A 22,954-nucleotide genomic window follows, 5' to 3' on the forward strand; every position below is an offset into this window, starting at 1 on the left:
TTCATCATGATATTAAAGAAGTAAGATTTTCTACGCGCTCTACTTTTTTCTTTATTAAAAAAAATAAAGAGGGATAACCAAATCTAATTTAATGGTGAACAACAGTAAACGGCATTTGACTCACGAGTTTGCCGAACGTATTGCATACTATACTTTCTCTACGACCGCTGGTTTTTGGGTGCATTGCACTCACGAGTTTATTAGACACGAGCGGAGCCCAGCGGAGCGATTGTTTAATAAACTTGAGACTTAAAAAGTTTACCAAACGTGTTGCATACTATACTTTTTCTAAGACCGTTAGTTTTTGGGTACGTTTTCACAAAACAACACGAATACATTCACTGAAAAGACTGTCAGAATGGACAAACGTCAAAATTTAAGGCGTGGGAAATATCTCCGAACAAATCCGATTACTCCCAAACCTTGCGGGAAAATTCCGGTAAAATGCGGTATAATCCCGGAAATGTCCGATGTGGTTCGGATCCGTGGGAAACGAAACAACCCGGTGTAAAGTGGCGCTTCCCGCACGCTAGATCGTTGTGTAATTAGGCATTTTACAGACGGGAGTAGAAAAAAGTGCCACTTTACCAAGTCAGTTTCGTTTCACATGAATCTGAGCCATTTCGGACATTTCCGGGAATTTACCGCACGGATTTGAGAGCAATCGGATGTTTTCGGGTATATTTCGCACGCTTTCAATTTTGACGTTTGTCAATTCTGACGGTCATGTCAGAGAATGTATTCGTGTTGTTTTGCGAAAATGTACCCAAAAACTAACGGTAGTAGAAAAAGTATAATATGCAACACCTTCGGTAAACTTTTTAACTCACTCGTTTATTAAAAACTCGTTGCCGTTTACCGCACTTGTTGCATAATATACTGTTTCTGATACCTTTTAAAGATTTTTAAGGAGTTACCAAATTCCGGCTGGTTCCTGAAATACAGAGTGATTTGTCCTCTAAATTACTTCGTTTAATATTCCAAATGACTCTATTTTTGAATACTATTACTGATCTCACCCAAAATGATGTTGAATAGAAAAATCCAAAATTGCAGCGGTTATTATAAATTAAATCTCAGTATTTTTGTACCAATAAGCTGTAGATAATTTTTCTTTGAGATTTGGGGCTCATACTTTTTTGTTCAGCTGGTAAAATTTTAGATTGCAATAGGGCATCAATAATGACAAAATACTTACAGGATGCTAAAAGAAAAAAAAAATGACCCCTGTTTGTTTAATGACCGTTTTTCGGTATTTCCTGGATAATGCAGGCAAAACTAATTTTTGGCTTTCAATCAAGTCAGATTAATATTCTATCAATGGTGGATCGGTCCCGGGCACAGCCAAGAAAAAATCTACTACGTTGTAGGAATCAAAAGCATTTTCAATACGAGCGAAAATTCTCCTGGGTGTCTATCGAAAAATTTGTCTTATACAATATGTATATCCATCACTCGATTTATTTGTCTCGAGAGGTAAGGGACATTTTTTGTTCATATTTTATCATTCGTGTTACTCTTACGCTCTACACGGCCTAATAAAATTTCATACGCTCAGTTTATTGAAAGCTACCGTTGCGGGAAAATCTAAAGTTATTCTGCCTTGGTGTTATATCTCCAATACATTAACAAACAGACTCCGATTTCCAGGCATTACCCACAGTGTCTCCACAAATATTTACTTCAACAATATTGAAAACAAGAACTAAGATTATTTTGAGAAACCCAAGAGGTCACTGAAAAGAGTATAATAGGCTGTCAAACTTGGTAGTTTTATTTATATTGTATTATTTATCATCTTACATCGTATAAATTAATAATATTTAATTCACTTGTGTTTTTTATTACATATTACATATTATACTCCTAAATAGTAAAGCAATGACGAAAAAGTATAGGTACAGGATACTAAAATATTTAATTTGGTGATTGTTTACTTTTCATGACTCTGTTATACCAGATAAACATTGCTTTAATTGCTCTACAGTCCAAGACCGACCGACCAACGCATTTATCTTTTTTTACATCTTAGGGCAATCCATTAATTTATACACTAATTAGATTACTAACTAATATCGAAGTATCGGATTGTTATGAGCTAGAATAGTTCAGTGCTAGTTTTTAATTGCCTTAATATTAAAATAAATTTTTGAAAAAAACTTCCACAGGCTATTGTGATACTTTTTACAAAACTTCTGGATTCCTCCAGTTTCCTTCCAGTCTCAGTCAAGCTCTGAAGAAGCCAACAGGATGATTGCCGAAACGTCAGCAAGTTCGACTCAGCAAAAACAGACGCAGGGGGAATCCAGAAGTTTTGTAAAAAGTAATAAAATAAATGATAACTTCTAATTATTAAAATAAGCTCTTTATAGTCTGGCTTATTTTCTTGCATGTAAATATAAACATTTATAACCTAAGTTTCCTTTTCTACAGCTTAGAGATAATTGTCTTGATCTTTTAAAAAACATGCACCCTTCTATAAATAAAAAAAAAACTGGCAAGTAGGATGTCGCTGAAATGGTGCATCATTTGGAGTTAACAGCTTTCTGGATTTTTTAAAAAATTTTAATGGGTACGTCTGGTTTGACATGATAGGTGAATGAATCAGCTGTTATCCCAACCGGAAATTTATCTAAAATTTCTAAAACCTCCTCGTCTTAGTGCGGAATTTTGCCTACAAGTAGACTAGTGATTAACCTTATTTGAATTTTGGAAAGAAATTTTTATATATTTACTTATATTTTTTGTTTGACAGCTAATGACACATGAATAATAATGGATTATCAAGCTTTCTCGCCAATTAGAATAATTCTAAATGTTTTATAAAACCGCCTCTATCACGTAAAACACTGCCGAATATTCGACGATAAAAATCCAATAATTTGGAACGTATTTCCAGATCCTCCCAAGGTTGCCGTAAGCATGGATTCGAGCAATATGTCCCCTGTCCGGGAAGGAAGTGACGTTATCCTGAGATGCGAGACACGAGCGCGACCTACAGCCCATAGCTATTACTGGTATCACAACGTAAGTCCTATCCTATTTTATATGTCTGAATATATTCTATCGGCAGATATAAATATTGGGCTCTGACGAATTGTTAAAGTCGAGATAAGTACATACTTTTATAGACGCAGTTTTTGCTCAAAATAAATAAAAACAACACACATCACGAAAATTATGGAATAACTGTTGTGAAAGCCAATACAAAATCCAGTCGTTTACCAATTTTGAAAGTAAAGTTAGTATCCACATCCCAAAAACTGAACAACTAAAATATTATGGATTTTCTAATGAATCGTTTACTCTTATGTCATCATATCTGAATAACAGAAAGCAAATAATATCCTCAAGTGACCAATTTTTGAACCAGGCACAAAGACTCTCGGGGGTCCCACAGGGGTCAATTTTAGGTATTCTGTTATTTATTGTGTATGCTTCGGACATTCTAAAATCATTAACTTTCTGTAACATTTAAGCGTTTGCAGACGATACACAAGTTTATTATTGTTTTGAGGTAGAACAAAACATTAATCGTGATTTACGAACTTTGAGTGAACTGTCCAAAAACCATAATCTTAAATTAAACCCTGCAAAATCTTCATTATTACCTTTTGTAGATGCAGTAAAAATTCTTTAGATTGATGGCTGAACTTCATTAATAATGTTAAAAACTTGGGCATTTGTTTAGATACCAAGCTAAAATTTAAAGAACTTTTAAAAAGTATATTTCAAAGGGCATCTACGGCATTAAAAATATTATACAGCAATAGACAAATTTTAATTATTGTAATTTTGTATGTGGTTTTTGTTTAGATAATGAAAGTGGATGTAGAATTCAAAAAATTCAAAACCAATGTGTGAGCTTTGCGTATGGCTTAAGAAAATATGATAAACAGATTGAGGATGAACTCTCGTAGAAGACTTCATTTCTGTACTTTTTTGATAAAGACTATAAACGATCCCGATACTCCGTCCGCGATCCGGGAACGAATAGTATTTAGGTGCGAAATACATAACAGGAATGTTGAGCCTAGGGAATTTTTAACAATGCTTCATCATCGGAGTGCCATGTTTCGGAAAAGTTTTTCGTATAACGCCATAAAATATTATAATTTAATACCTAAAAACCTAAGTTTAAATTGTAATACATTTAACATAAATATAAGAAATAATTTTAATTTTTATTAAGTTTCTCTCATGCATCTGTTATAACCATAACCATGCGTTAAAAATTCGTAGCTCGGATAGGACGTCATCATTTGTGTATTACTGTGCCACGCACTGGTTCAATAAATTAATTCTAACCTAGACTGGGCCAGTCGACGGTATCAATTGGTCTCTATTATATGTTTGTGATGCTATTATCTGAAATAAAATTCGTAATTTTCCAAGCCGAAGACAAAAACATATATTTGCGTACATGAAAAATATAAGTTGTAAACCAACTTAGCATTACTATCAAACTACAATATTACTTGCATTTTTCAAGCTTACATTTATTAGCTACATTCACAAGAACACTAACACCACTATTTCACTAAGTATGGCCATATTACATTCGCCTTTGCTCTTGCTGTCATATAACCTCCTCTATTTAGCTACGGTTGCCGCTGTAACTACTTATCCCTTTCACAATCAGTTCATTCACTCGTGCTTGTATGTGTTTTGTGTTCAAAAGGGCTTAAACAATTAAGGTGACCTTCCCGAAATCTAAAACGCTGAAAACTTTTTAGATAATGTTTACAAAAATGTTTAAAGTAAAAGATGTAAAAGAATATGGTTACCTAATTATAAATAATTAAGCCGCTAGAACTGATTAAAACACAACTAGTTTATTGTAATACTCAAAATACCGTTTGCTTAGTTTTTGAATTTTTTTTAATTAAAACACTTTATGGTTAACAGCTTAGTTGTCACATTTTTTAATATATTTTTTAAATCACCTGTACCAAGTATAGTCGGCTATTCTTTTAAGAACAAAAAATATCCACAAAAACGTACTTACAAAAAATTGAACTGAGGTGATTTTTACTTTATAAAAATCCATTTATCAAAATAAATAAGATTTAAAAGTTCAGATTTTCACGAAATTATATATTATGACATGACAATTGTTTCGACAACACCGTGTCTTTATCAAATGTGATGTGATGATAAAGACACGGTGTTGTCGAAACAATTGTCACGTCATAATATATAATTTCGTGAAAATCTGAACTTTTAGTTCTCATTTATTTTGACTTACAAAAAACTCTTACCGACTGATTTAATAGATCAAAATTCAAAGTTAGCAATTTCCATTAGGTTTTTTAATTTTTTTCGTATACATTCTGAAAAACATTCGATTTTATAAAAACGTTTGGCGTCAGACCTGACTGCTATTGACCTCGTCAGTTTCAACACTTGATTTTATAACTCATGCATGCGTGGTTGCATCTCTTAAAATGGATAAATTTATGATTTTTTCTGATAGTTTGGAACTTAACTCCTTCCATTTAATTGGACAATTAAAAACCATTGCATTAGATCCAAACGATATTCTGGTTAGTTTCGACGTAGAGTTCCATTTTACAAAAGTCCTTATTCCTGAAACTTTCAATATTCAGATATCCGAGAATCTGGAATCAAACCTCATCCTAATTGAAAAATGCTTGCATGGAATATATTTTTTTTGTATAGTTTAAATTGATGGGAAAATTTCAGGAAAATTATGGAAACGCTACGTTGATGATAATTTTATTATTTGAGATTATGGCGAAAAATCCCTCCGAGATTATCTTTGCCATTTTTACCATTGATTTAGAAATTAATAATGATCTTCAATTCTTATTTATAGGAAATCAGACTAAAAATTGGGTCATTCTGTTATTCCCTCTAATAATTTCCACATTAAAGATATTGAGCGTTCCATCGCAAAATTCACTTCACCACAACTTTCCAAAGTCAATAAGTCCGAAAGCAACCCCACACTTGCCGCTGTTGTCCTTCCTTACATTACAAACATAACTGACCACATATCAAAAGTTTTTAATTAATATAATGTTAAAACCAGATTTACCATGTGCCTTTGATCCATTAAAGACAAAATTCCGTTTAAGATACCAGTTTGCCTATTCCATGCATATGTGGCAAAGAATACATTGGAGAAACACGACGAAAAATATAAACTAGACTAAAAGAACATGAAAGGTCCCTAAGACTAAGGGATGAAGCGAGATATCAAATCTTATTCGGCCAAACGACAATTATTGGATGTAATCGATTTTTCAACTAAAGAAAACTCCGAGAATCCATAGAAATCTGTATACCACTACTCAACAGTCTTAACCGCGAGTCAGTAAGTCAGTCATTTCATATACTCTTAATTTAGCTCCGCTCTCTCAAACAGTATATAACCTAGCACAAAGTAGAATACGAGCCAGTTTCAGTTTAGCTCCGAAGAAGTGAAACGTAATCAAAGCAAAGCAAAAATAAGATTTGTGAATAGCGATAAACTCATGCATTAATATTTTATATTTTTTCAAAATATGTTATTATTCTATATTTTCGCAATAGAGGCAGTGAAACCTGAGGGAAATTGTCTTTCCTTTTCTCCAATTCTTAAATTTTTCCTGTTTTTTTTTTTCATTTTCTGTAAGGAACTAACACATACGATAGAAAAAAAATATATTTTTGTCCACCCAGCTACTTTAAATAACTTTTTTACGAATTCCGAAGGATCGTTAAAGTTCATATTTTCATATTTTTCGTGTTTCTTTTGGCGTAGACGCGCTACTGAAGTATCGGAAGATAACTACATTTTCCGAAACCTAATACTTACAGACAGAAAACTAAACGACAGAACAATTTTCATGACATCGGAGGGCAATAATGACGTACGACGGAGTCTCTCTATATACGAAAGATAAAGAGGAAATAAACGAGAAATTTTCACGGACAGTAAAACATTTTAAATTCAAATTTACCGTAAGTAACGAGAAAAGGTTTTCGTGCGATCCCATTGCTTCTCTTTTTAACAGTGAGAGCTCGATTTTATCTGTATAAGTTGTGCTCTATTTTCAAACGAATATAATAAGAAATATTTTCATCGGATTAGTTATATAATTTTTATGTCGAATGCAATAGGTATTATTTTTACCGGTTCTGATAGAGGATTCTGTTTTTTGAATATTTTAAATGAATCTCTTGAAAAATTAAGATAAAACCGTATGTTAATATAAAGTTTACGTTAATGATCCGTACCCTTGTCGAATTTTAAACTAGACAAATTTTAATTCAATTTTATTCTATGTTCCAGAAACAAGGTGTCAAAAATATTTACCACTGTTGCCAAAAATATGTAAATAAATATAATAGGGTTTTAATCACAATGAGGAGATACTAATTTCTATGTTGATATAGATTATTTAAAAATTCACAGAAAATATAAATTAAAAAACGAACAAATAAAAAAGTTGGTGTCGAATGATGAAATAGCCAAATTATATATATATATATATATATATATATATATATATATATATATATATATATATATATATATATATATATATATATATATATATATATATATATATATATATTCTCACGTATTGATTCACGGATGGAAAAATATAACATAACATAACATTATATTCCGGGATATCATCCGTTCGCTCGTTGAACTCCGACTGGAATCCTGCAGACGTTTCGCCAAAATCTCACTTGGCATCTTCAATGCTCGCGCTCCGAAAACACTTCGAACACTCGAAGTGTTCGAAGTGTTTACCACGGACCGCTACCCGATATCCTTTGAATTCAAATAAGTTTAGTACGGTACGGTATATATATATATATATATATATATATATATATATATATATATATATATATATATATATATATATATATATATATAAATGAACATCGTTGAGAAGATAGAAAATTAATAGGAAATACGAACAATTGACGGTGTAGCTAAAAGTCATCACAAAAAATCTACAAAGGACTAATAACGCAACACTCGAAGAAAAATTTGCCTTGGCATTTTGACTATTACTTCCATAATACGTTTCAGTGATAGATCTGTGTGAAATTTAGTTTCATCAAGTACCCTTGTACTCTCACCCTGTGGCGTATTGCATAACTGAATCCAAAGAAGAATGTTGTTGGACTCTAGTAAATTGAACTTTCTGGCTCGTATGCATTCATGAATTTTGATGCAGATAACTGAGCTTGCAAATTTGTTTGACTTTTTTGGAACTATTGTTCTTTTTTCCCAGGCGTGCCGCGCCGTAACAAAGTTTCGCTCGGATCGCGACTGACGATTTATTATAATTTTTAAATCTTGTGTTCGATGCCATTGCCATGCGGCTCTAAGCGCAGAAAGACCGATTACACAACCTATAAGAAAATAACATCGACACCTTTAAAGAAGGCAACGGATAATTTTTCTTTTATCCGAAAAAGATATTGTCCTTCCACACCCCTTATTAATGAAACCAACAGCTCATTTTTGCGGAATTCAATTTGGCTCTTAACAAATTTTAAAACTCCATGTTACCAGCGATCGGATTCGGGACACGCTTTTTCCATAAATATTTATTTCGTAGAATGGGCGATTTAGACGTCCCCTTTTTTTGCCGAGCGGAACTAAATTACTTTTTGTTTATGTTTAATGCAGTTTGCGGCTTTAAAATGAGCTTATACATAATTAATAGGCCATTTCGCCCTTCCGAATTCGCGAACCTTGTGCGGACGACTTATTTGAGTTGCGAAATGTTAAATTGATTTTAAATTCGTTACACGAATATCGAAGGGAAAATGAGAGTAACTTTGTTTCGTCGCGTTTGAAATTTGGGGGATTCACTTAATTAGCTCCGTCGCCCCATTTTCCTCTGACGAAAATGAAAATTTATTTTATTGGCCATTGTTTGAGTTGCACTTTTTTCGATTCCCCAAATTTATTCTAAGTACTAATTAGAAGAAAATATAATCGAGTATTTTCGGTACGCTCGGCGTTCTCGAGAGTTTGCATTTTCTAAAAAGTGCTACTAGGACTTACTAAAAAAACAAATTAAAAATTTTCTACAATATTCTCAGGCTACTCGCGGAACTTTAGAACTCCAACCGTGTCACAATAACTAAAAAACTCGAATTATTTACCTCGCCAAATTACGTTGCAGAAGTATTCGTTAATTTTTTTGAACCATAAATCTATAGAGACTGTTGTCTTCATTATATCTAGTATGATGAAATGAGTATAGTATATTTTATTTTATAATTGTGACATACTTGGCAAAATAGGAAAAATATTTATTTCCAAACTGACAGACTCATAGGGACTGCAGTGCAATATTAGATAATAATTATTGTGATCGATGAAAAACGTTTTTCTACAGCTGTTTAAAAATGGTGACATTTTTTCATGGTTAGATTTGGTTAGTTTTGTTTTACATGCAATGAACGACGTATTTCGATCGCCATATGTGAAGCAGAATACAATAACAAGATGGTATTTCCATAGAAACAGAAATATACAGGCTATTTCGCAACGCGATGTTTTAATATTATTATTATTATTTTGCGCCTTCCCCTGATATTTTTTTCAGTTTCATGCGCGAAATTACCTATTGAACATTGAAAAAAAAAAATAAAAAAAATATTACAAGAAGCCTCGCATACTCTGCACATTTTTCTAATTGATGTCAAAATTTGCTAAAGCTCCTTCCAGCGAAATAAACTCTACTGGTTCTAATATCCAATGCTCCAAAACCTCTTGGTCATATTCAAGGGGTCCTTGATATTTTAGTTGTTCAAGACGCCTCAAAAAAAACGGATCGCAAATTGTCATTGCACTATATCCATTGATTTACAAATTTGCGATCGAGCCGTTCTTTTACATCTGTACCATAATGAACTGGGTATCCGTCAGCTGAAAATATATATTTTGTCGATAGTGAAGATTCAATTCTTCCAACTTATCTGATAAATAAATATCTTTCCAGTATGTACAAAAAAGAGGGGCCTATACCTTATCTCCATACCTACAAGGGTTACAAAAAAAATTTAAAAACGAAAGTTGTTTCTATTAAAATGACTTTTATTATTTTTTTATCTTCCTAACCGTCACTTTTTATATACAGGGTGGTAAAACAAAGTCACATTTTTTTTTTAAAAGAACACCCTACATTTTATTGCATTTTTGGATAGTCATTTCAAAGACAAATTCAACGATATATATGAGTATGGGTCTGTAATGCACCGTTTCGAACTTATTCGCGATTATCTTCAGAATTCGGGTTATGTTGATACTAGCGGTCGCCAACCTGCCGATCGCGAGCTGTCGATAGCTCGCGGAGGCAATTCTGGTGGCTCTCACAATGATTTTAATTTTAAATTTAAAAATACAAACTGCAAAAATCAGAAAAGCTTCAAAATTCCACAAAAAAATCTAATTCGCATAATATTAAACATAAACAACACCACAAAAAAATACAAAATTAACAAAGTAGCTTAACACATTGAAGAGGTTGGCGACCACTGGTTTAAACCATCATTGTTGGGTAGCTTATTAACTTTTTAAACTTTTTTCCATATATTGCTTTTACGAAAATAATGCTTTTCTTTATGCAACGATCAAATTTAAAATATTTTATAAAAATACGCGACTTTTTGCCTGACTTTTTGTAATTTTTGTGTTTTGAAATCCAAACGAACATTTCTATTTAACATTTTGTGTTTAAGCTGTAAAAACGATCACTTTATTGTTTAGCAAAATATATATTTTTGTATTTTCTTCGTACTAAAAAACCAACGTTAGGCATTGCGGACTTTATTTTTATATCAAACAAAAACTTCATCGAAAATGGAGGGCTAACTAGATTCGAGTTAAAAAGATCAACGGCTTACCTCGCGGTATCTCTAAGAATCTAATTGACAAAAAATGTAACACCCTATAAGAAATAAATCACATTTGTCCACGAATAATATAAAAATATTATAAATAATAAATTTACCCTGAAAAATGGGGGGTACTGATTATTTTTGTATTTTTATATTTTAGTTTAAGAGGAATATCTGAGTAAGTTTTAAATTTGTGTGTAATAATCTATGAAGTTGAACAATTCCGAGTTTTTGCCAGTTGGACCTACAAAAACCAATATTTAAAAAAGTCCGTAGTTTACGTTTTTCTGTTGTTTAAAGATAGGTGTCTTAACTAGTTTGCGCTAAATTTGACCTCACCACTTGGAACAACGCTGGCAGTCTAAAACGAAACCGGATAAATGGTGGTTTAAGTCACGTTATACTCTAACATGTTTTGTTTTACGTATTGGTTTTTCTGTTATGTATGCTTTAAGTGTCACAAAAAATAGTTTTCAATGCTACGCAGAACAAAAATAATCAATCAATCCATTATCCTTCAAAATAATTTTTTTAAGGATTTATTGATTTATTATATTGTAGAAAATTTAATTAAACATTTTTATCGAAAACAGAATATATCAAAATTAAACAATAACAAAAACAACAAAAACATTCGAAGACATATATATATATATATATATATATATATATATATATATATATATATATATATATATATATATATATATATATATATATATATATATATATATATATATATATATATATATATATATATATATATATATATATATATATATATATATATATATATATATATATATATATATATATATATATATATATATATATATATATATATATATATATATATATATATATAGTGAAGTGAAGTATGCCTGTCACAAACGTCTCATACCCGCACATTACTTTTAGAGGTTTTATGTCCGGTTCTCTACTTGTACTTTTGGTTCACTAAAATGGTTCCCTTTTTTATTTTCTTTTTTTTCTTTTCCACTTAAATTGACTAAGAAGTTAATTTGTTCCATGATCCAGTCGATTAAACGATACTAGCGACATTCATCGACACGTACTTCAATAGACTGCATAAATAAAGTTTCCTGTTTAATTTATATTCTCTTTCGAAACAGCTTTTACGAACTACGTTTGAAATATAATGAGATCAACCTCATTTCGGTGGTATTAATGGGGAATCCAAATTAATTCCTCTGTCGACATGAAGCCAGGTTACTTTCTTTGATGGATACAAAACACGAGGCTTTGCCTTTAATTTGAAATGCATTAGAAACGCTCTAGTCATGATGAAAAGCTCATATTATCAAAAGCTCTATCTATTTCACTACTTCGGTGTAATATATCTCGAACAAAAATTCAAAACGGAGCCCATTCAATAAAAAAATAATCATCAGGAAAAAAATATATGTATAACAAAACCGTTTTTTGGTAAAATATGTATGCTTGGTTTTGATTTAAACCTCTTACTTATTTATTTTTATTTGTTATTTATATTATTATCATTAATTGATTTAAATTTTTGTTGTTTTCTTTTTAGGGAAAGATATTTTGTTTTCTTTAATTTAATTCTCACACTACTAGTCCAATAAACATACACCCATTCCTTGCACAGCTAGTTTAGATGTTTTTTAAGTGACCGACGTCAAGTTTCAGTTGCTTTGGCAGTGCATTACACCAAATTGGTAAATTTACTCGTTAGATTATGAGATTGAGACTAATTTATTAAGATTTTTATAATTTTAATTAATGGTAAATCCTATTTTCAAATAGAAATAAATATATCGCCTTGACGCTAATACAATAAGTCTGCCTTAGGTTATAAATTTTGCCATTTTAGCATAGACTGGTACAAACTGGAAAAACAAAATTGACCAGTACCAATATTAAACAAAATGAGCAAACACCGTATTTATTATGGTTTGGTATTAGCATATATACAAAATTGATCAGTATGTCTTAGCTATATTGCTACAATTTTTAGACAAATGACAAACAAAATTCCTGTGTCAATTTACGACACCCAGTAATGAACCAGATGAAGATGTCATATGATGATATGATGACCTAACTGCACAATTGTTCTGAATAAACTTTACTATTGTGTTTGCATATAGTTGCATCTAATGTAATTTTTATCCAAAAAAAGGAATCAAAATCCACTTTATATGAAGAGCGTGTCCACTATTGCGTTCTCTTTGTTCAGTTTGATCTACTTATATTTTATTGCCTGCATAATTATCACGGCGTTGGTTTGAAAATAACAAAAATGTCACGTCAAAAAGGTAATTATATTTTAATGATTTACAATAAATAAATACAATTCCAAATGCTATCAAATATTATATGCTGTATATAGCAGAAATATAACTGCAAAAGACTGATGATCCATATGCTATTATATTAAGCGTACTTAATTTTTAACAATCTGTTGTGTGGCACTACGGTTATCGATTTCGAAATCCCCATGCTCTGCATCATTACATTTATGATGTATTTAGGTGCAGCTTAACTTACAGTGAACCCTAAATGCTTGCTTAAGGACATTTCTTATTTGGCAACTTTCGGAAATGCAATGCAACGACATAAGCATTGCGCATTTGTCTGCGCATGCCCGAAACAAAAATTGCAGCAATTTGATAAAAAGTGGCCAAGTGAAAAACGGGCTTGAAACACGAGTCGTATGTGACAGGTTCTCATATGTAACGATCTAGAACAGCGGAATAGGAAAAAGCAACACAGAAAGGTAAAAAACGACAAAGATAAATACTAGGGCAGACGGTCTGAGAACGCACAAATCTACTGTCTTGCTTGATAGATGAATTCGGTAACCGAATAAATGTTTGTCTAAATAAATCTGAACAGCTTTTATTTGCCGTGGAAACAAAATAAATTTAGTCGATATTTCAATCCGGGCATTACGTATTTCGAAACTGTAGAAGAACGTTTTATTCTAAACAACCGAAAAATAGTGAAAGTCAAAAAACGCACCAATTACATTACAATTTTTAAGTAGAAGTTGAAGTTGAATCATAGGCCGAGTTACATATGAGGGTATTTTGGATCATTTACAAAATGAAAGCGACTATTCGACTGCCAAATGTTCAATTTTACACACATTATTTTAGGGACATTACCTTATTACAGCCCCAATTTAATTTTTTCAGTATAGAATCCTTTTGGTTAGTATTAATTGTTTGCTCATAGTTTTGTTTTGTAGGGGGCTTTATTAATTTTCCATTACGTGATGTTTATTAAAATCGATTTTAATTTTTTATAACCTATTGTAACTAAAACTAAACATAGGTAACCATATCATACTAGACTGCGTTATTCTAAATCGAATGGAAGTTTTAACAAGGAATTTTGAGAAAAGTAGATTTTCCAAGTTGTTTAAATGTTTTTAATAAAAGCAGTTTGCTTTGAGATTTCTTTTTTATTACTCGACTTTAAAGTTGGTATCAGTGCTTGAGATACTTGTGGAAAGCTAAGACTGTAGGTCAATCAGAACCGCTAATTGTAAATGTAATGTGAACAAATGTTATACATTTATTCCCATAGCTAAATAACGCTTCAATGGCAACCAAGTTGACTTTATTATATACTAAATCTTTCTGCATTGGCATTATAATTGTTATGCTTCTAAGTGATACATTCTGGGATTGAATCACTTAAAGAGCGGAACTATGACATGTTTCTTAATGCCAGAGATTAATAAGTTATTCAAAATTTAAACCCTTAGCAGTTAATCAATATTACCATTAATATTTTATTAGTAAAAGTTTCTTTTCCATGAACTTTGCATTATTAACGTACTGGATTCTATTACCATATTTCGAATTTATCTCTGTTCACATTCCATAGGTGCAGCACTGTCACCAGAGTAGCACGTAGACGGCCAGAGAGTCAACACATGTGCCTTAGTTTTTAATATTATGTACGAGGTGTGTTCAAAAAGTAAGAGGACTTTTTTAATTGGGCGGGCTTCGACATTTTTTTGTTATCTTGGTACACATGACATTAACGTATGTTCACAGTTTGCACGTTAACTTTCTCTTTTGTGAGATCGAAGCGTTGGACGTGTTTTGCTGTCAAAAAAAAATGGAACAAAGAATTTGCACAAAGTTTTGTGAAAAGAATGGAACACAGTGCAGCAAAATACTTAAAAGGTTGACAACGGCATATGGTGAATCTACTTTAAGCAAAAAAAGAATATTTATAAGTAGTACAAGCTGTTCCAAGATGGCCGAGAAGACGCTATGAACGCCCCAGCACGTCAATAACAGATGAAAGCGTTGAAGAAGTGAAACAAATGGTATTAAAAAATCGTCGAATCACTCTTAGAGAAATAACTTAGTTTTGGGCATGAAACGTGTAGTAGAAAAATTTGTTCCGAAACTTCTTAATTTTGAACTCAAGAAACCCATGAAAAGACGGAGGTTTGGAACGGTTGAGGAGATAAAGAAAAAATCGCTGGAAGAACTCAAGGCTATACCAAAAAGTTCTTACCAGAAGTGCTTCGAGGATTGGAAAAAAAGTTGGCATAAATGTATTATATTACTTTGATGGGAATAAATACATTCTGATAAAACTTAAATCACCTTAACTTTTGAACACACCTCGTATATTGACTCTTCGGCAGCTGTTGGCAAAGTCCGTTTTTGAAAATGACTTGTTTTTTTGAATTTGTTGCTGACAAACGGATTAGTAAAACGGCGTTTTCTAATAATGAGTCCAAAGCTCTTTACTCCACATTCGTAGTTGCAAGAATGTTGAAATGTACAGTCAATAATATACCGGCTTATGCATGAGGATAAACGCAGCCGTATCAGGTCACCGAAGAGAAGTGTAGGAGGAAAAACTGTAACAAATGGGTATAAAAATACTGATATCAGAAGAATAATTGAAATACAATACTATAGAATTCGTAAGCGTTTGTGGCAAGACAACTCCACTTGTAAAATGATGAACGTTGAAATGCTCTTCCAAGAGGAAATAAAGACTAGAAATGTGATTGATATAGAATGTGAGAAGTTGTAAAAATGCTAGTAAACACTGTGGGGCACCTGATCATTTCTCTTGACAGCAACGACTATGGTTTATCCGACTACTGAGAAAATGATCACTAAAATTTACTTCTATTTATGTTTATATTTACTTGATTTTAAAATGTCCTAATAAACCGCCCATCACTATAATTATGATCATGTATAATTATTACTACATTTGTGATTCTAATATCCTCGTCCTTTTATTGTATGCAAACTAGAGTCGAGGAACGATTCGAAGTATTTGGGTCTTGAAAACTGAAATACGGAATTTATCCGAAATAATCATAGCAATTTATCTGAACTTTACAGTATCAACTTTAAGTTTTCCCCCCGTTTAATGATCCCGGTCATGGCAAATTTATATTTTATTGCTTTGTCGTAATGAGAAACAAGCTATAACTATAACAAAATTAAAAAGTGGGTCGAATGAAAGCCTATCATCATTAAATATTGATAAACTGAACTTTATTACATTTGGAATTAGTTGAAAGTCCTTGCCCGTTTCAAGTTGATATATTGTTGAAACAATTTGGACATCCTTATGGATGAAATTTTGAGTTGGAAATAATTTATAATATTTCGAAACTGAAACCCACACGCTATATGTGCTTGTATGCCATACAAGGAGAGGCTCTCAAAATGGTTACATATAGTTGTAAGATTTATATCCAAATGCAATGTTACCGCAAAGACATCCAGCAGCAATCAAATACGAGAAGCATTGCTATACAGAGACAAAAAGACATATTACATTAATAAGATAGACTGTCAAGTGTCAATTTGGAAGGAAAAATAAATGCGCAACTTGACTTCAACTATAACTTTGATGTTTTATAAGTGTATGTAACTGAAGTGCTATATAGTTACTAGAGATATTTGCCGATAAAACAAGAAATTATGAAGCAACTATAATTTTTTTTTGAGAAAGTCGAGTCTCGTCTTTAACCAAACAAACCAAATAAGTTAACTCGTTATTTTAAAAGCATTTTTACGTTTTCATTTTAGTGAATTACAAATTTGATTTACAATTTAAAAATGACGGTCACCGCCGTTGAAGGTACTCTGTATATCAGTTTTCTCGTTAAGTCCGTGAACTTCCAACTCCCTGTTTAATATGCATTTCTTGTTGTAAGTTTGCATGCCAACCCACGTTATATGCTCAGTTTTCTTAGCCAACACCTGTTTAGATAATCTCTATGGCGAACGCCTATTGTTATTTAAATATTTTCGTGTAAAAGAACGTGGCCGTCCATAATATTTTATAAGAAAGCGGCATAATATTATACACCTTATCCCTTTCGGAAAATAGAGAAGTGTCGGAAAAGAAATTACGAATTTCCCAAGTGTGCGCGCGTTTTCATAAAGAACGAGAAATGGCGGCAACGAGAGTTATGTGTTTGCTGCTCAAAGCTGTCTAACCGACATTATCTCTCCTTTCGGCCTGTTTAGCTTTTAAGACTGATGCGTTTTTAATGTGTTCTGTGGTTTCGTTTTCAAGTTTTCGTAGAAACGGAGTGAACTGACCAAAGATTATGTTTTTCTCATTTCGACGCGATAAGACTTCATGCAGTTTATGGATGAGTCTCGTTTAAAGGTTAACCTTCACGGCCAAGGTTTTTCAAATTATTCGAATTGATTGGTGACGCTTTTTATGGTGGTGATAATTAGAATCCTTTTTCCAAATTTTGAACGGAAAACTCGTTAACTACACGAATTGAAAGCGGTATGGTATTTGCTTCTGCGACTCCTCAAAATTAAGAGATGTATTGATACGGTCCAACTTCCTATATTAATTTTAATAAAATCTTCTAAAGTTTAAGAATACTGAATGTTTCTGTATATCTCTAGAGAAAAAGATGTATTGTTTTCAAAGGTAAAATCAATCAAAAATATGCAAACAAGAATATCCGTTGGATTGCTAAAAATATTTTTATATTTTCAATAAAACAGCTTCTTTAAATTTTTCTTTTGTTCAGTGACGTTCTTTGTGGATAACACGGGCTTCTGGCATTGTTATTACTATGTTGTTTTGCTGCGACCAAACATGCTCTGATAATCCAAATCTCATTTTTTTTGTGTGTCATTAGACTTAGGATTAGACTTCTTGAACATACTAAAAGAATGTACGACACTGGTTTCAAAGGAAAAAGTAATTAAATCACTTAATTGATTTTTAAAAGGAAACAATCAAAAATTTATCAGAGCTACTCCAAATCTGTAATGGGACCTCTTGCACGCTATGCAATTCTCTGTTATTTTTATTATTATCATTAAGCAATATATAAAAACTTTAATTAGAAAACCAAAATCTTACTTGCAACTTGCACTCATTTGGCAAACCAATAAAAGCATCAGCTATCAGCATCAGAACATTGCTCTTCGGTTCCGCACCACATCCAGTATAACACTATTTCCTGGAATATTTATTTATCTTTGGCGCCACACGCCTCTCCAATAAATCCATGATTATCGCAACAAATACTTTCGGCAACACATGCTTATCCACTAACGCAATGCTTCGGCGACACGCGCCTCTACAATAAAGCAATGCACATAGGTACACGTGCCTCATCTGGTCATATATTCATGTAACTCTAACCAACCAACAACACATTTCCAATGAGACTTTTCTTACTTGCCAAACCAAACCAGGCAATAATATATCAGTATCAGTATCATTTGGTCGCATCGTTTACCTTCATGTATACCAAAGCAGGCAAGAGCACATCTTCAGTAATATCTCCTGATTGGGTAAACTAAACTAAGCAAATATTTACCACGAGATTCAGTTAAACCAAATAACATAAATCTATGCCACCAACCTTCGCCAAACAAAGCAAAATGATCAGATTACTAATAATAACTAAACACTAAATAAATTGTTTTCTTAGTTTTATTATTAGTTAAGTTTTTTATTTCATTTCATTTGAGAGGACTTTCACTTTCACATAAAAACTTCTTGTATGTTTTTCAAAATCTTTTTTCCGTTAGTTTTGCTTTGGTCTATCATACTTTTATATTATTTTTGTCTTTTATTTCTTATCATGTTTAAGTGCTTAATTTTAATTTACTCAATTACGTAAAAGAACCATTGTAAATATAAAACATATTCAAAGCATTATATTTGAACAATTGAAAGTAAAACCAGCCACTTTGTAAAATGTTGCAACAAGTTTTCGCCAACATAAATCAATATATAAGCCACCAATATTATCCGGTTAAGTAGATGTATGATATTTCTGAGAAAAACACAAGGTTAATATATTCTACGGCATTCCTGTAAATCTGAACTGAGGAAGTCAATTCGACAACGAAGTTTCTGAATTGCGGTTACTTCTGGAGTTTCTTTTTTTTAATTTTATTTATTGTTTATTATTTATTATTTTTCAGTGCCGGCGGGGAGTAATTCCTTAAAGTAATTCTCTATTTTTTGTGCGAATTACGCTTTATTATGTTTAATTTCAAAAACCTAAAAGCAAAAAAACAAAAATTCTGTAAGAATCGAAACTGCGGGGCTTAAAATAAATCGCACAATAAAGTTCGCTGCATACATTTATAACCCAGCACATAAAGAATAAAATTTTCCAAACGGTAATGCATTTTTCTTTTATTTTTGTATGCATCCGCTAAAGCACCGGCAGTAATTTGTAACCGTACATGCAATAAAGGTGCTTTATTAATTTCTTTTGGGGCATTTTATTCCGGAGTAATTTTAAAAAGCTATACGAAAGTGCCATTTTCGTTTTAGTTTCGTTGTAAAAAATTCGTTTCTCTTAATCCGGCGTTTTTACCAATTATACTCGAGTTTAATGCGAAATGCGTTTAAATTGTCATTTTTCCGCAATAAAATCGCTTCTGCTTTAACCGGATGAAGTTACTAGGAACTGGGTCTTTTACTATAAAGTCCTAGTTACAAATCTGGATTCTTCTTCCTATTCTTGTTCTCCTTCCTCTTCTTTTTATTCTTCTTCTTCTTTTCCTTCCCTTCAGATTTTAGGCACGACACCTATCTTTTTCTCGGACTTCCGATGTCTCTTTTTCCATGGTGTTGAGAAATCTTGCTTTGGGTGGTATTCTCTTTTTGTGCTTCCCTTTTACTTGTTCTTTCCACTTATTTCAATTTTCCTTTATTTCCTCATTTATTTTGAATATTTCGTCATTACATCCCTATTTCTTAGTCTGTCCAGTTTTGCGCAACCTTTCACTCTTTATTCCTTGTGCTTGGATCCTGCTTTCTTCTTTTTTCATTGTTGTCCATAGCCCACTACCATATAAGAAGGTTGGTACATCTATAGTCGGCATTTTGCTCTTATTGATATAATCAAAATTCGCAAATTATTAAAAACATTTTGCTTTATGATTCAACGTTTCTCTTTTTGCATTAGATAACAGTTTAATTTCACCCAATACCAATGTATTTGGAAAATTAGTTACTCTTCTTGGCATATCCGTGGTTATTTCATTAATTGTTTCAGCCGCTATTTCATGCCATCCAATTTCCTTAAAAACATATTAAAATTGATAGATATCCTTGTTACTTCGAAAACGTCTACCTATTTTTATGGATGGATGTTATCAGTGAAATGTGGTTTTTGAAGTGTTCGTTTTGTGTCAAGTCGTTACCCACCTTTACCATCAGTTTATTAAGAACAAGTTTCCACACATCACACAAATTTTTGTGTTTGTATCCCTATTGGATAATTAGGTAACTAGATTTTTTATTGATTTTCAGAGCCATTTACTACCATACAACGAATCCGCAGGCACGTTGCCCAGCAATGACGTCCTAACCCTAAAAAATATAAAGCAGACTTTCGCCGGACAATATGCATGCTCAGCGAGGAATTCTGAGGGGGAGACCTACAGTTCCCCGTTCGATTTGACCGTCCAATGTGAGTATAGGAATTTATGATTCCGTTTTAGCGACGACCCGAAATTTGCGGTTTCATAATTTGTCAGGACGATTTGAATATCCCTCGTTTTACGAATACCTCGAATTTTGCTTTATCAGATTTTTTTGAAGTGTCTTCGCGTATATTACGTCTCCCTAGATATAAATGTCGACGGACGGTTACCAAATAGTTTTGATGTAGCCAATAATAATAAGCGTACGAGAGAGCTAGAGAACCATAAAATAGTAGCATTTTGAGAAACCAAATATCAAATGGAACATTCAAGTATTACACAAAATTCTGTGTAATTTTTCTTATAGTTATCGCTTACAGTTAAATAAATTCTTATTATTACGTAACGATTTTACTTAATAATAATATATTTTTCAACAATTGTGTGCGTTTACGTACCCGGTGGCCCATTAATAAAGGACGCCGGCCATATCTCCGGGATACTTAGTCCTACAACTTAGACAAAAATATTTATAGGTAAATCCGCCAAGAGAAAAAGCTGTAAATTATTCATAAAAGTTCATAAAATGGTCCCTAGGGGGCGTAATCTCTAATGTAAAATAGAAAAATCGGGTTTTCTCAAAAATATTCCAAAATAACCCTTATCAAAACTAGTTTTAACCTGATCTACTCTAGATAAAAAAAAAATTTCTTCAAATTATTTTTTTCTATCTTGTCAAATTAAAGGTCTAACTATTGTCAACTATCAACTATTGGTTTAGAACAATTTGAATAACTTTTTTTTGGCTAATCCGATTTGGACGAACTTAGTTTAGTTTTAAAGCGTATTTATAGGAGCTTCGAGTGGAATGTCTATATTACGATATTAATTCTTTTACGGTAGGAGGCGCTTCATGTCAAAGACTGCTATTTTTATGATTTTCAAATGTAATGGCAATATCGTTTTTTCCCTCTGAGATAAAAAATAAAAGTTAGTTTAAAAATATTTTTTTACGTAGGTATAATAGAAGCAGTATTAGAGATAACCCAGAGATGATATAAAGTTTGATACCGCTTTTATTTTATTTTATATATAAAACATAATTGGAAAGAAATTAGGTTAGAAAGAATTATTCAGAAAATACCTCAAGAAACTGATGTCTGGATTTGGGTCCATAATAATCATGCCGTTACCATGCCAACCTCTTACTTAACTTAGTTATTTTACCCTCTTCTCTGATATTGAAAATGAACGTAATATATTAATAAATTATATTGACGATTCATTTTTTAACTATTATTGATTATTAACGATTATTATGGAGAAATCCCATGTCACGTCTGTCGTCTCTGGTACTATTACTATGCTTCGATTGAAAAATATATTTAATCAACACAATTTTATTTATATTTCCAAGGGAAAAAAATTTCAACCCAGCTGAACATTTGAAATTTTCGAGAAAATTATAAAAATATCTGTTTTTGGCATGAAGTGCCTCCTACCGACTCGTAAAAGAATTAATATCGTGATCTTGACATGCCAGTCGAAGCTCCTATAAATACTCTTTAAAACTAAGAGAAGCGAAAGCTAAGTTCGTCGAAATCGGATTAGCCAAAAAAAAAGTTATTCAACTTTATCTAAACCAATATTTGTCCCTTCCCCCACATTTAATTTGACGAGATAGAAAACAATAGTTCAAACAAAAAAGTTTCCATATCCAGAGTGGATTATGCTAAAACTAATTTTGATATCTGTTAATTTGTAATAGTGTTGTAGGACTAACGGTTCCTGAGATGAGGCCGGCATCCTTTATTAATGGGCCACCCGGTACAGATCATCATCATAATTCTGAAGGCATAACTTTAGTGAAGAAATGAAAAAACACGTCAAAAATGATATTGTTTTGCTATATGCTTAACTCTTTGGCAGCTCCTTCCATTTTTTTTTGTGGAACACCATATACATTATTGGGATTTTCCCTACAAGAGGTTTCCCAGAATGTCTAAAGTTAATAGTCAATCAGCTAGGTGTTACGGATAATTTCAATGTAAACTATACCTTTACTGCGGCTGTAACTCTCTTCAATTAGGTGACAAAGTCATAGCGATCGAAAAATTGGCGTTTCTTAAATAAAGTGTCAATTAAAGGTAGCTCAG

General features: G+C 32.1%; 1 protein-coding gene across 2 annotated transcripts in view; it reads left to right on the forward strand.

The window, feature by feature from the left end:
- The window catches only part of LOC132701002 (hemicentin-1), a 178,944-nt gene that overhangs the window by 89,793 nt on the left and 66,197 nt on the right, over positions 1-22,954 (forward strand). For both annotated transcript variants that reach the window (XM_060668613.1, XM_060668622.1), the window contains 2 exons: positions 2,900-3,027; positions 20,686-20,845. In XM_060668613.1, coding sequence (XP_060524596.1) covers positions 2,900-3,027; positions 20,686-20,845 — 288 coding nt within the window. The remainder of the gene's footprint in view (positions 1-2,899; positions 3,028-20,685; positions 20,846-22,954) is intronic.

This window comes from Cylas formicarius, unplaced genomic scaffold (genome assembly GCF_029955315.1).
Source record: "Cylas formicarius isolate icCylForm1 unplaced genomic scaffold, icCylForm1.1 PGA_scaffold_10__41_contigs__length_53128322, whole genome shotgun sequence".
Lineage (NCBI taxonomy): Eukaryota > Metazoa > Arthropoda > Insecta > Coleoptera > Brentidae > Cylas > Cylas formicarius.